Consider the following 15,015-nt stretch of genomic DNA (forward strand, 5'->3'; position numbering starts at 1 on the left):
TATATATATATATATATATATATATATATTGTGTTTTTTTCATCACTGTTTCATATATCAAGGATCGTCAGTCATGACTTCATGAATAAAACAGATGGGGATTTATGCCCATCCCTATTGACCCATGATTCTTACAAGTGTGGTCTTTCTGCTTTTTGAAACGGGCAGTTGCAGACACCCATTGCACTGTTTCCTGTGTGTTGTTTCTTCGGGCTCCATTTCCCAGTTGTTTGAGAGGTGGACCATGGAGACTGTACTAAATAAAAGTTCATAGCTCATATGTATCCATTCATGAGAAGAGGGCTATCATCATTATACTTATTGATTATGCAATAACATAATATTCTGGATCTAAAGATGGACTGCACTTGACATACTCAATAGTATCCCAAGGTGCTTCCCCTGGATGTTTTTTGCTTGGGTGGACCGCACTTAACCTAATCCTATTTATCCAAGGCATTTCCCATTGGGTTTTGTCTGGGTAGACTGCACTTGTTGATCTTTGTATCTTATGCAAGGCACTTCCACTGGATGTTTTCTGCCCAAATGGACTGCACTTGGCATAATCTGACGTATTCAAAGGTGCTTCCCCTGGATGTTTTTGGCCATATTATTATACATCTAAGACACTTCCCATGGATGTTTTTGCCTGGGCAGACTGAACTTGTTGATTTTACAAACTTATGCAAGGTGCTTCTACTAGATGTTTTTGCTTGAATAGACCCCACTTGACAATGTATCACAAGTCACATCCCTTGGATGCTTTTGCCCAGGCAGACTGTACTTGACCTATTCATTTACAATCTAAGGTCCTTTAGCCCTAGCCTTGTATACTTGTATCACATTATCAGGCACCTTACTATGACTTAACTATTACTGTGTCCCATGCTAATACTTGCTACATATGTGGACGAATTATGCACTATCTGTTGAAAATAGACTGATTATGAATTATCTGACAATTTTTCATCAAATTATTTATTCAAGGCACTTCCCATGGATGTTTTTTTGACAAGGAGGATCACTCTTGTTGCTCATAATATCCTATACAAGGCATTTCCACTGGATGTTTTGCCGGGTTGGACAGCAGTTGATTTGCTCTGGTGTGCCCAGAGACTCTACCCTTGGCACATATTTATTTGGGCCTGTAGTTGATTACACACTAGTCTTTCCATTTTTGTCCTTGCTGTGCTGTTTCACATCATTGTTATATAGCACTTCTCCACAGAACATTGCTGTGAATGTCCTTCTTGAGGCTATGGTGCCTGCCCATTACATTCCACCCTATATGTATTACTGTGTTTGTTACTGGGCAAAGAGCATACCTGTTCCAGAAGTAGTGCTATACCCCACAGGTGTGCCTGCCTTCTTTTCTTATTATGATACACCTGTTCTTTCAAAGAAGTTGCTCTCCACTTGATTGAATACTATCATGTTTTCACCAGCCCATCCACCTTTGCAGTGTGGGATTCTAGCTTTGGGTGAGTGGCAGTAGTGCTGTTTCGGAAGTAAACATTTCCTTACACTGAAAATGTATTTCCGATGGGTACTTACCTCTACTCATCCACTTCCCACCCTTCTTTTCCACTGATAAGCTGGTGTTTCTAGTTTGTACATGCCAATTTTTGAAGTTGAGGATCGTGCTAGAATAGTAGAGGGAGCTAGCTGTACTAGTATAGATGGTGCAGTATGATTGGTGGAGAATTGTCACATGATCAGCACGTGTTCTGAAATGTTGCAAAAATGAAGGAATGTAAATGACCAGTGCACTGTTAGTGAACATTTTTTAGCGGTGTTTAGAGGGCAAACCAGGATCGAGATAGCTTTGTGTGAGTAGAGGTAAATACCTATTGGAAAACATTTTGTGTGTAAGAAAATGTTAAGTTTTGTTTTAATGATCTTGAAGTACCATTTTGAATCTTTTACAATTAATACAAATTCTATTAACCTTTTTATGTGTGTTTTTATTGTCATTTTTGTGTTTCTAGAAGCTGAAAGATTTTGCCTGATATGCGTGGAGCAAAACTGATTACTTTTTTTTTGTAGAGGCTATAATTGGTATTTGTGGAATACGACTTCTTACAGAAGTTGCAACTTATTGTTTACTTGAACCTAATCATTATTATTTGAATGAGTTATAAGAAGTAGAACAGGAGTCTGTTCCTGGTATGATGTTCTTTTTGTTCCTCTGCATGAGTCATCCTAATAACTTATAAATTGTTTAACAGATAATAAGCCTAAGATCAAGCCAGTTCCAAGTCCCACATTGTCCAGTAGTGCTCGGTTTTCTCCTTCTACTCACTGCCCATCATCTTTTAGCCTTGATGTGGTAACTTTACAGCAAGAAGTGGACAACTTGAAGAAAGAGATGAATTTGCTAAAAAACACAAGTGTCAACAAGGGAGATTATAATGAACTTCAGAAACAAGTAAGAACAACCATAGTATTCTTTCTTAGATGAGAATAAATACTTTGTGGTAATAAAAGTACTTAAATAACAAAACAAAATTTCAGAAATAGTTAGGATGTAAACTGGTAATGAATTAAATTTTCCATTTTAGTTTTTCTTGTTACATGGCATGTCAAACTCTTGTGTGGCAAGTCAGTAAGTGGCTACTTGACAAAGAGCTAACTAACAAGTTTGTATTTACCAAGTGACAGTATCGCTGCACATATTCAAAACAATAGTGGTACTGGAGACTTAAAAACTAGCCTTAACTGTGATGCTTGCCTGTCTTTATCAAAAAATTGCAGGTAAATTATATTATAAAATGGTTTTATTGCATTTCTATTATAATGATTGTTTTTTGGGTTTAGACATATTATATTACATCATTGAGCTGAAGAACTTAAATAATGGAGTTACGTACTGTGTTAAGGAAAGAAGATATTGTTAGGTAATTGGGTTGTGTAAGTCGTCATGTAAAGTAGTTAGTGTTAAGTAATGGTGATTACTGTGCCATATAAACAAATTAAGACTAAGTAATGGAATTACATAACATATCAGGTAATGAAACTAACATTATATTGCCAGGTTAAACAGCTTGAGGATTCGGTAGAGATGCAGAGAAAGCACTACGGTAAGCTTGTTGTGGACCTCATGAAAGAGGTTGATGAGGAGAAGAAACTTCGTATGGTACTTCAGGTAGAGCTTGACAGAATAAAGAAATTAACATCTACAGTTTGAAAACTAGACAAGACTGAATAGAATGTGGCTTAATTGTATCATTTCAGGAAGCAAAGTTGCCTTATCCAAACCATCCATGGTGATGGGAGATTATTTTTCATTTGGTCTGCAAGTCATGATAGTCTGAGATGTTCCAAGAAATCAGACTGGTGTATTGATTATTTTGTGGTGGGATAAAAACTGGACAAGTTACAGAAGAATATATGGCAATCATTGAAGTATATTTATTTTTCTTAGCTTTGGAAAGAATTTCAAGTTTTTAAAGTGCTAATTGGGTTGAATGAGGTAACACAGAAGTTATATAAGTGGATGTAAGTACAATCTAGCTAATTAGTAGTCATTTTCCTGTTGAAACTGAAGCTGTTGCTGCATTTTCAACATTTTTTCTGTGTTGCATGCTATGTATGAAATAAGGTTGGCTTAGCTCGCCTGAAGCAATCAACAATTTTATCCATATGATATGATCATATAAGCATGTAATTTGTGAAGATAATATCCTACTATCATTTTATTAAGTTATATTTTCATATTCTCTATATGCTAAAAGTTTCTGTTGTAGACTCACTTTAGATTTTGAAACACAGAGTACTGGGAACAAATGGAAAATATATTATTGAAAGAAAAAAGTTGAACACACTAATGTGAAATTATTAAATGATGACCCTTCACTGGACAGAAATATTGAAAAGTTGTGTGACATTATTATGTAAGAAAGTATTTCATATAGTAAAATTAGCTTGTATCTATAGAGCTTCATCCAGGTAACACTGTAACTCTGTTATAGAGCTTCATCCAGGTAACATTGTAACTCTGTTATAGAGCTTCATCCAAGTAACATTGTAACTCTGATATAGAGCTTCATCCAGGTAACATTGTAACTCTGATATAGAGCTTCATCCAGGTAACACTGTAACTCTGATATAGAGCTTCATCCAAGTAACATTGTAACTCTGTTATAGAGCTTCATCCAGGTAACACTGTAACTCTGTTATAGAGCTTCATCCAGGTAACATTGTAACTCTGATATAGAGCTTCATCCAGGTAACATTGTAACTCTGTTATAGAGCTTCATCCAGGTAACATTGTAACTCTGTTATAGAGCTTCATCCAGGTAACATTGTAACTCTGATATAGAGCTTCATCAAGGTAACATTGTAACTCTGATATAGAGCTTCATCAAGGTAACATTGCAACTCTAAGTCTCCAACAGAAAACATTTCCAGCAGTAAATCCTCACCAAAAACTTAACTTTTAATAAACATTTATTAAGGTGATATTTATAAGCTTGTGATATTCATGTTTTAAAAACAGCCGTATTCAAATACAAATAAAGATATAAATAGAGAAATTTTAAAAGTAGCTGTTATCAAACATAAACAGAGAAATTTCAGAGGTAGTTGTTATCAAACATAAACAGAGATATAAGTAGAGAAATTTAACAAGTAGCTGTTGTCGAAGATAGGTAAAAGTATATGAAGAGAAGTTTTAAAAACAGCTGTTATCAAAATTAAATAAAGGTACAAGTAGAGAAGCTTTAAAAGCAGATGTTATTAAAGGTATAAATAAATAAGTTTTTCAGACACATTTTATCAAAGATAAATAGTGGTAAAGTAGAGAAGTCATAAAAGCAGCTGTTATCAAAGATACATGAATGTATTTAAAACATCTCCAAGGAGACTAAAATATCCACTACTTCTTGATTATAAATACATAGTTTTGTACCACTTTGTACTTTAAACATATTATTGATTACTGAGTACTTTCTCTGCATTAATGTTTTAGTATACAAAAGCTTTATCTAATTTACAATTTCTTGATGATATGGAATGGTGTACTTCTAGCAGCAATATAGTAGAATATATTTTAGAATTATGAAAGGTGGTTAGTGGCTTTACATTAAGGGCTAAGTATCTTATGTATAATGCTGCTGTCGCTGTTAATGTAACTTATGTACAAAGCTACTTTATTTTTGATAACAGTGAGTCATAAGTAAGTGTTCTTACTGCAATCCAGGATCGATGGTCAGGCTGTAGCAATTTATAAAAGTTTACTTCCTGTAGAATTTTACTGAAATAATACCTTATTCATGGAAACTGTGCACAAGATACACAGTATTACATACGTTGAATATGACCTGTATTGTGAAAAAGTTTTGTATCCTTTACGATTTACCAATGCTAGAAAAGAAGACAAGATATTACCCAGATGGATAAGTAGGTTCATCCTTGGTCCATATACACTGAATCTCTTGATGATTTTGATGTGATTAGACTCAACTAGATATACGCCAGTGCTGACTTAGAGGTTGTTAATGTTAAGTTTCATATTTTTACCGATTTTATGGTAATCTTTGTTGTGAGATACCAGAGGTATTATAGTCTGGACCAATAGTACCTTTTGCATCCTTGTGTTACCATTTTGCTAGACCTTACCTTTATCTACAGTTTTAACAGAATTTGAAAAGAACAACAAAAAGTCAGATATCTTTTTTCCATTACTGTAAAAAACATATAGCTGATTTTTTTGTTATTTAACAAAGACCTTATGGGAAATGGGAAAACATTGAACATTTTGATAAGAGTTTCTCTGGGGGGAGATATTTAGGATATATTTTTGGAAAGATTTGCTATGAAAAAATGCTAACTACAAGCACCACTTAAAACACTAGAGCCATTATTGTTGCATTGAAACCTAGGGGACTTTTCAAGGTAAATTAATTCCTTTCATCCTGGAGTCCATATTGGCAAGTTTATGAGTGTTTGTATTTCCTTTACACATGCTGTGAAGTAGTCGTATTTGAAATTCAGAATGACCTTAGATTTCAATTTGGTAATTGTAATTTGAAGTAATCACATTATATGATGACTAACTTTCACTGCCAATGATGGTCATGCATATTTTTGATTTTTTATAGTTCATCAAGAAGCTTTAGTAGTATGACTGCCAGTAAATATCATGTTCAGTGTAATTATCTAGCACATATTAGTTCAGTAGTAGTTTATGTTCAATAACTACAGTCTTGTATGAAGATAATCCTCTTTAAATTAACATAATAGGGGCTTCTGATCTGTTTTTATTAATAAATGTTAGATTTTTCAGATATGAGTATGAATTTGAATTAAACAATGGTGAGAAAAGATGGCATATTAAACAAGTTTTTAATCTGTCATCTACGACTTGTATTCATTAAGCTAAGTGAGAGTAAAGGCTATAATAATAAACTTTTTAAATATATTATTCCCAGAACGTTTATTGACAGCTTGTGATCTTTAAGTAAAAACTAAATATATTTAATTGTTTTTGTGAGTTCCCATAGTGGATGGAAAATAAATACATCTAATACTAGAAATAAAGCTGAAAGCAACAATTAACAATTCTACAAATTTGGCTGATGTTTTATAATAAGACATAGACTCCATGAACACACACACATACACATTGACAAGTTAGTTGTTATTGTGCTATATTCTGTAAAACATTTAAATTTTTCTAATGGTCTCCTAGCTTGGAGACAATATTAGTATTTTTGAAAAATATAAACAGGTATAAGTAGCTGAACTAGCATGTTTTTTCTTTACTTCAATTGAAATGAATATTTTGTTATTATACCTTGTTTCATGTCTTTATATTTTATATACAGATTAGCTGGTATCATTCCACTGTATGTGTTACATTGTTGATATTTTTATCAGTGAATAATCAATTAACTTTTTCTTAGTGGTTTACAAAAGGTATCTTGAGAAAGCCAAATATGTATCAAGAAAATATAATATTCATGATATAATCAGCATAAAAATGTTAGAATGGTCTTTCAGTTTGACCCCTTGTGGACCAGTGATGTAGTTTTTAAATAAATCTCTACAGATACAACTGATAGTGAAAAGACTAGTTTTGTTTTACAATGGTATTTTAATATTGAACCATTATTTGATAATCTGTTGTATTATATCTCCTTTAGTAAATTCAAATACATGAGATCTCCTTATAGTTTGTAAAGTGAAATGAAATATGTTACAGATTCATGTAGTTTCTATAACAAACTGAATATGTTAGAGCTCCACATAGCTCCTACAGCAAACCAATATATCTTACAGCTCCATATAGCTCTTACAGCAAACTAAAGTATCCTACAGCTACGTAGCTCCTACAGCAAACCAAAGTATCCTACAGCTACGTAGCTCCTACAGCAAACCAAAGTATCTTACAGCTCCATATAGCTCTTACAGCAAACTTAAGTATCTTACAGCTCCATGTAGCTCCTACAGCAAACTAAAGTATCTTACAGCTCCATATGGCTCCTACAGCAAACTAAAGTATCTCTCAGTTCCACATACCTTCTACAGCAAACTAAAATGTCTTACAGCTCCATATAGCTCCTACAGCAAACTAAAATATCTTACAACTCCATGTTGCTCATACCGCAAACTAAATTATCTTACAGCTTCATATAGCTCCTACAGCAAACTAAAGTATCTTACAGCTCCATATAGCTCCTACAGCAAATTAAAGTATCTCACAGTTCCACATATCTTCTGCAGCAAACTAAAATGTCTTACAGTTCCATGTAGCTCCTACAGCAAACTGAAGTATCTCGCAGCTCTGCATAGCTCCAACTGCAAACTAAAATATCTTAGAGTTCCATGTTACTCCTATAGCAAACTAGATTATCTTGTAGCTTCACATAGCTCCTACAGCAAACTAAAGTATCTTACAGCTCCATTTAGCTCCTACAGCAAACTAAAGTATCTTACAGCTCCATTTAGCTCCTACAGCAAACTAAAGTATCTTACAGCTCCATTTAGCTCCTTCAGCAAACTTAAGTGTCTTACAGCTCCATGTAGCTCCTACAGCAAACTGAAGTATCTCACAGCTCTACATAGCTCATACAGCAAACTAAAATTGTCTCATAGCTCCATGTAGCTTCTACAGCAAACTGAAGTATCTCACAGCTTTGCATAGCTCCAACTGCAAACTAAAATATCTTACAGTTCCATGTTACTCCTACAGCAAACTACATTATCTTGCAGCTTCACATAGCTCCTACAGCAAACTAAAGTATCTTACAGCTCCATTTAGTTCCTTCAGCAAACTAAAGTATTTTACAGCTTCATGTAGCTCCTACGGCAAACTGAAGTATCTCACAGCTCTACATAGCTCCTACAGCAAACTGAAGTATCTCACACTTTTATGTAGGTTCTACAGCAAACTAAAGTATCTCACAGCTCTGCATAGCTCCTACTTCAAACTAAATATCTTACAGCTCCATGTTCCCCCTAGAGCAAACTAAAATATTTTGCAGCTCCTATAATAAACTGAAGTATCTTACAGCTCCATATAGCTCCTACAGCAAACTGAAGTATCTTACAGCTCCATGTAGCTCCTACAGCAAACTAAAGTATCTCAAATCCATGTTGCTTCCACAGCAAACAAAAGTATCTTGGGTAGGTGAGGGGGGGGGGGTTCAGTTCATTAATGTGATTGTTCTTCTTAATATAATGTGCAGATGTCTTTAATAAGTTAATTCAGTATTATATCTATAAGATACAGGCAGTGCTTCGATTCAGTGAAATAACTGTGACCAATTTGATTAAAAATAACATTTTCAGAAATAATGGATAGCTGATCTCAATGATGTGATTTTGTAATACAGTATTCTCCATCATATGGTACATTGTCATTGTTCTCATGCACAAGCACTTTTCAAATCTCGTATAGTTCATGTCCTGCATTGAAGGTTTTTGGTTTTATGGTCATTTTTTTTTCCAGACTTACTGTTCTGATTTCATAAGTGAGATTAACTCAGTAACAAAGATCAGACTGTGTGATATGTCTTCTGTGGGAGAATTGTCTGTTATTAAAATATTTGTCATTTTCTGTAACTTCACAGTGCTTCTTGTCAGAATCAATTTGAGAGACTTTGTTATTTTTCTTATGTATTAAACATGTTTACTCTTTCATGATGTTCTTTCTGGAATTTTGGAGAACTGAGAACTGCTTTATTTCACCTTCATGGAAAGAACATGAATTGACAGTGAGTTTGACAGTAAGAAAAAAAGTGGTCAAAAGTTTTTGATTTCACATACTAACTTGGAATTTAAATTTATTTAAAACTAAAAAAATATATTAATTCTTTCTATATTATCCTTAAAAGATGCTTCATTATTTTTATGATAGACTTTTATAAAAAAGAAGTCTAACATGCCTTTTAACTGGAACTTATTAGTTAACTAATTTTTTTTTGTCCAGTATAACAAATTTGTGGAAAGGTGTTATTAGAAGTAACAGATTTAAAATATTTGTTGGCAAGTTAAGAATTTTGAGCCTATATGGGTAAGAGAAGTAAGAATTTATTAATACCAATTTTTTCAACATAAACTGTTTTGCAAATGAAGAAGATCCTTTTTTCTTTTAATTGACATATAAAGCATATCTCTACTGTTCTTCTTACACCTAAATCATTTTCTGTAGAATTGATATCTTGTTTTATTATGTTCTTTGCATTCTGTCGTATTTCAAGTAATTATTTGTATAATAGAATACCAACATTATCTTGCTCTTCATAATTAAAGTAAAATTAGATTTAGAGATATATGTATATATATATATATATATATATATTGTCATTTTCCAATTTTTCTAGAATATTCATTCCATTCTCATGATCAGATATAATTCTATATAAGTGTGTGGAAGAAGATTAAAGGCAGATGACTGATTTTTATAGAATAGGGACAAGTGTTATTAACTTTGTTGCGTTTAAGTAATACAAGAAGTGATTTTGTAATGCAGTTTGATCTTTCAAGCTGAAATTCTCCAAAGGAATGACTCCTAAATGAAATGTATTTTATTTTTTTCCAGGCATTAGCTGGGTTTATGTGCCATTCCAATTTAGAAGCTATTTTATTTGCACACAGTATTAAAGGTATAGCAAGCACTAGTTATATTTGGAAATATAAAGAAGTATTTATAGATGGATTGGTTATTGATGTGGTAGGAAAAACAAAATCATTTTTGAAATAACCTGTTCATTCATACATCTGTTTGTTATAAACCCTTAAGTATCAGACATTTACATCATTTGTGATGCTGGTACACATCTTCCCGTAGTAAACATTTCAGGTATCATTCCTGTAAAAGTATTCAGTTTTATTAACCAGTCAGATATGTTTTGTACAATATTCAAGTTTGAAATTACTGGTACCATAATTATAACATAATCACAGGGTTCATTAACTTCAACCCTGTTAATTACAATAACTTGTTTTGTTGTTTCAGGTGAAATATTATGAATCTTAATGCCCAGTTTGAAAGTATAATTTTGTGATATGAGTTCAAATAAAGATATCTATTATAAGCACGTTTTTGGTCTGTTGTTTCTGTTAATATGTTACTTCATATTCATAGAAAAATTTAATTTTGAATTAGAACTTTTTTTGGGGTTTTATGAAGGCTTAAGATGGATTCAGGAGTTTAGAAGTAAATGTAAATATCTTCATTTTTATTTTTTACAGAACTGGAATGGTTAATGCATGGATTGTTTTCCTTGCACATTGTTTCACTGTAACAACATTTTCCAAAAGGATGTTGTTCATTAGATGTAAACCAGAGCCTAATTAGAAATGGTAGCACCATATTAACTATTTTAAACAGGTTTTTTCTGAACATTTGTTTTGGAATCTAGAAATTCCAACATCAGTGGTTTGTAACATAAACATTGAGCACTTATGATGGAACTTATAGATTCAAAAATATTTTAGTAATGTGAGAATACAGTATTGTGTGTAGCAGTTAGTGAAAACCACAGTAAATGGAACAAACCATTAGAATTCTTGATATTGGATAAATTAGTTTCAAAACATTCATGTGTTCTTTTCAGCAAGTATTTATCATTCACTGTGCAGTTACATAAGTTTAAGAGTGTGATCACTTATTTTGTGCACGTTTTTCTGCATACTCGCTGACAGTTGGGATAGCCATGATTTTCTCCATGTGAGCCTTCAGCAGAGGGTGGTTATCAAGTAGTGCTGGCATACGATGAGAGATGGCGTGGAAGGTAATAGCTATTCCAAAGTCGCAGTATGTTACCTGCAAGAAAAAAGAAAATTTCAGAATGTAAAAATTTTGAACTTAGATTGTACACAGATACTTATATACTGAGAAATTTGAGTTTCAGTTTTAAAAAGAAGAGAGTGTAATAGAAATGATCAAATCTAATTGGCTTACTAAGGATATAGAGGAGAAAGTGGGGATAATACTGTAAGTTCAAGAGGTTTAAATTAACAGATGGGAAAATTTACAGAATTATAGGAAAGTTAGAGATCCAGTTAAAAAAAAATCAGGAAATTAAAAAGGACTTGTGAGAAAAAGACTGACTTGTATCAATTGATAAGTTTGAAAAATAGTTGGCAAGTAACATTAAATTATAGTAAGTACAACATGGTACATTTTAGGTTATTATAATTTGGATCACTCTGTAGCATAACTGAAAAAAAAAAAGTATACACTAGATAAGTCAGTCAAGTTATCAGCACAGTGTTCTGTTGCTAGTAGTAAGCTTATAGAATTTTAGTGTTTACTTAATGGACATATTGATTAAAAGTTGAATGAGGTAATTATCTCTGTACAAATCATTAGTTTGCTCTCATTTAGTATACTGACTTACTGGAAAGGGTTCAGAGGAGGGTTACTATAATCATACCAGGGATGGAAGAGTTATCTTCTATGGATAGTTTAAGATATTTTCTCTTGAGGAAAGAGGGGTAAGAGGTGACTTTATCGAAGTTGATAGTACTATTTGTGAAATCAATAAGATAAAGGCCTCCAACTTCTTTGTGCTAATTCTGAAGATATTGGGGATGAGACCACACAAGTTTAAGGTTTGGATAAGATAGACTAAGCTTCAGTGTAGACAGTTTTACTTCTTTTAACAATAATCTGCTTATAGAATAAGTTGACATCAGCAACAGTGAAGGCCAACATGATACGATGGTTTACTGTTTATAAATAGGGTGTGATAGTAGACCCTTGCCAACGCCCTAAAAAACAGATTCATGTTTAAGTACTTACAGTAGAGTTGTGGCAATATGACATCAACCATTGTCGTGGTTAATAGCCTGTGTGACCTAAGTCTAATCATTATTTTTTTTAATTATTTTTATTTTAAATTAGAAACTAATTCCTGAGTTTGGCTTCTAATTTTCTACTGTCTTCAGGTACATCCTGAGAAGGACTATTTCTTTGGTGGCAATGGCCATAATATTAATCTGGGACTCATTTATAGAGAGGTTGGTATGCTATCCTCTCTTCTGCAGTTTTCTTTGTTAGGTCTTTAGTAAACTAATTGATTTGTATGTTTTCAAGAGGGGTATCCAGGTTTTTATGATTTCTGTGTTAGGTTGGCTGAACATGTTATTAGGTAGGTGAATGTAGTAGGCTTCATTCAACTTTTTTTCTCATGTGTGATTTATATCTCATTATTTTAGTATTATTCCAACTTATTGTATGTTCTTCTTTGGCATGATAGGTATTGCAAAGTCTGAATATCTTTAATTCTAACTTTTGTTGATCTTTAAATTTCTCTTGCTTATTCTTTCTGTTTATTTTGTTTATCAAGTTTTTTTTATAAACATTGTAAAAAAAGCTGTGGTGATGTATTTTTCTTCCTTCTCAGCATCTTCAGTATTACAGATCATGTCCATTCTTGAAACTAGGTAGTCTGTGATGCCCATCCTTACAATATGGGGGCAGTTTGATTTATAATCCTGAAAATGCCAAAAAGATAGAAGAAAACATCACTACAAACCTCATCAACAATGGATATCCAGAAGATGTGATAAAGAAGAAAAGAAAGAAGATAAGCACTAAGAATAAGTAAGAAGAAAATTACATGCGCTTAATCATATTTCCCTGAAAACGTACAGTAGACATGAAAACAGCATAAAGTCAAAATAGTATTTCGAAGCCACAACACAGTAAGATTGTGGTTAACACATACAAATCAATTTAAAGAGCAAAGACACTGAGTATTCATTGCAAATGTGAACTCCAATACATTGGAAAAATAAAAACACCAAGGAAAATTAGAATTCAGGAGCATAACAAACACACAAAGCTGCAATACCAATAGCCCATCATGTCAAAGAAAAATGTGGCAATTATGGAACAATACTTTCTTGGTAGGCAGATGGCCAACTAGTGCTATGATCTCCACTATATTATATAAATTAAAGTTATGTAACTATGGAGGCACCTTGTAATTGCCATTTCTCTCTCTCTGGAACACAATTTTTTAATATTTTGAAATACCAAATGGGGGCAAACGATATTTTGGCTTCCGTAGAATTATTGGAGGGACCAAGCTTTCTTGTCTACTGCCCTCTTCCTACTCCACTGAAAATAATAGGTACCACTCATGAGAAAAAGAGAGATAAAAGAAGTTTCTACATCCACTTTATCAAAAATACATACAGCCAACCTTGCATTAGAAGTCAACAAAACCTTATTATCCCCATTCAAATAAGTTAGTCTATTAAAATCCAAATGTAACAGATTCCAGGCGAGTAAATAGCATACCAGTCATCAACCTTTCTATTAAGAAGATACAGATTATAATATCGGCCTACCACCAAAACGCAGGATAAAACTAGTTATATTGTTTTCTTTTTTTTTAATTTGTAACAAATTTCAAATTATACTTAAGTGATCGTATAGGCTGCTAACCAGGACGACGATATCAGTCTATGAATACCGATACATCACCCACCTGATCACCGACAAATACACCGTTTGCTTCATTCTTCTTGAGGAGTTTTTCAAAATGGTCCAAGTAAGGAGGGATGTCTTCCTCTAATAGTTTCTTCCAAATCACAATCTAGAAAAAATCGAAGATATAAATAAAGTAATTTACATCTTCGCTGAATTTAATAGTTCATAGAATATTTTCATTTTAGAATTTTCGCACAAAGATACACAAGAGTTATTTGTGCATAAAAGTCTTTAATTTTGAACTGACAAAATGGAGGGAGGGCAGCTAGCCATTAGTATCCACCTCCATCTCTTTGTTAATCTAGTGGTGAGATTTGAACATACTCCTATAAAAACACCTACAGCTCCAAGTGAGTTCTAATGAGTATCGGGAGAATTTAACCCCTGGCTTCAGCACAAAGGATGGAACGCCGTCCACCTCATAAGCTATCATAACAAAACAGTGCATTTGACAACTAACAACACAGAATATGCTCCAAATAATACTAACTCTCACCAGATATGATATATATTTTAAATTGTTAGTTTATTTTATTGTACTTTCTTTGTGTGATATATTTTTTGCTTATTCCTTGTTAAGCGCAAAGCTACAAAATGGGCTATTTGTGTATGCCCACCACGAATGCCAAAACCCGATCTTTAGCGCGGTAAGTCCTTAAAACTGCCGCTTAACTAGCGGGGTCGCGTGGTTTAAAGAATATTAAAATACCGAGCTATGTAATGTCTGACTTGGATACAAATTAAACTAACTATTGGAATATATATATATATAATTTTTTAAATTATAATAAATAATTAAAAACGACGTTTTATATTTACACAATAAAAACTTTGTTGAAGCCGTACGGCTTCCGCTTTAAAATATCGCTCTACACGTTCATGTTTCGAAGTGATCTACGTCATCCTCAGGAGTAACTTACAATAAGGTAATGCGACAAGGGAGAAAGTAAAATTGTTTGTTTGTTTGTTTGCCTGTTTGTTTTGAATTTCGCGCAAAGCTACACGAGGGCTATCTGTGCTAGCCGTCCCTAATTTAGCAGTGTAAGACTAGAGGAAAGGCAGCT

At 33.1% G+C, this 15,015-nt stretch overlaps 3 protein-coding genes across 3 annotated transcripts in view; 2 read left to right on the forward strand and 1 right to left on the reverse strand.

Moving 5' to 3' along the window:
- The window catches only part of LOC106472957 (SH3 domain-containing kinase-binding protein 1-like), a 48,539-nt gene extending 41,245 nt beyond the window's left edge, over positions 1-7,294 (forward strand). The window contains exons 12-13 of the mRNA XM_022401483.1: positions 2,229-2,428; positions 3,035-7,294. Coding sequence (XP_022257191.1) covers positions 2,229-2,428; positions 3,035-3,187 — 353 coding nt within the window. The 3' untranslated portion in view covers positions 3,188-7,294. The remainder of the gene's footprint in view (positions 1-2,228; positions 2,429-3,034) is intronic.
- LOC111089280 lies at positions 5,996-10,020 on the forward strand. Its single transcript, XM_022401484.1, has 3 exons — positions 5,996-6,016; positions 7,292-8,085; positions 8,165-10,020. Exons 1-3 carry the CDS (start codon positions 5,996-5,998, stop codon positions 8,472-8,474), a joined length of 1,125 nt encoding a protein of 374 aa, XP_022257192.1. The 3' UTR covers positions 8,475-10,020.
- Positions 10,021-10,331: 311 nt separating this feature from the next.
- LOC106472958 (glutathione S-transferase-like) lies at positions 10,332-14,057 on the reverse strand (the record flags this gene model as incomplete). Its single annotated transcript, XM_013933627.2, has 2 exons — positions 10,332-11,272; positions 13,950-14,057. Coding segments are annotated over 2 exons (270 nt in total), but the record flags the coding sequence as incomplete, so codon positions are not given.
- Between the last annotated feature and the right edge of the window lie 958 nt (positions 14,058-15,015).

The sequence above is a fragment of the Limulus polyphemus genome, unplaced genomic scaffold (assembly GCF_000517525.1).
Source record: "Limulus polyphemus unplaced genomic scaffold, Limulus_polyphemus-2.1.2 Scaffold5771, whole genome shotgun sequence".
In the NCBI taxonomy this organism is placed as follows: domain Eukaryota; kingdom Metazoa; phylum Arthropoda; class Merostomata; order Xiphosura; family Limulidae; genus Limulus; species Limulus polyphemus.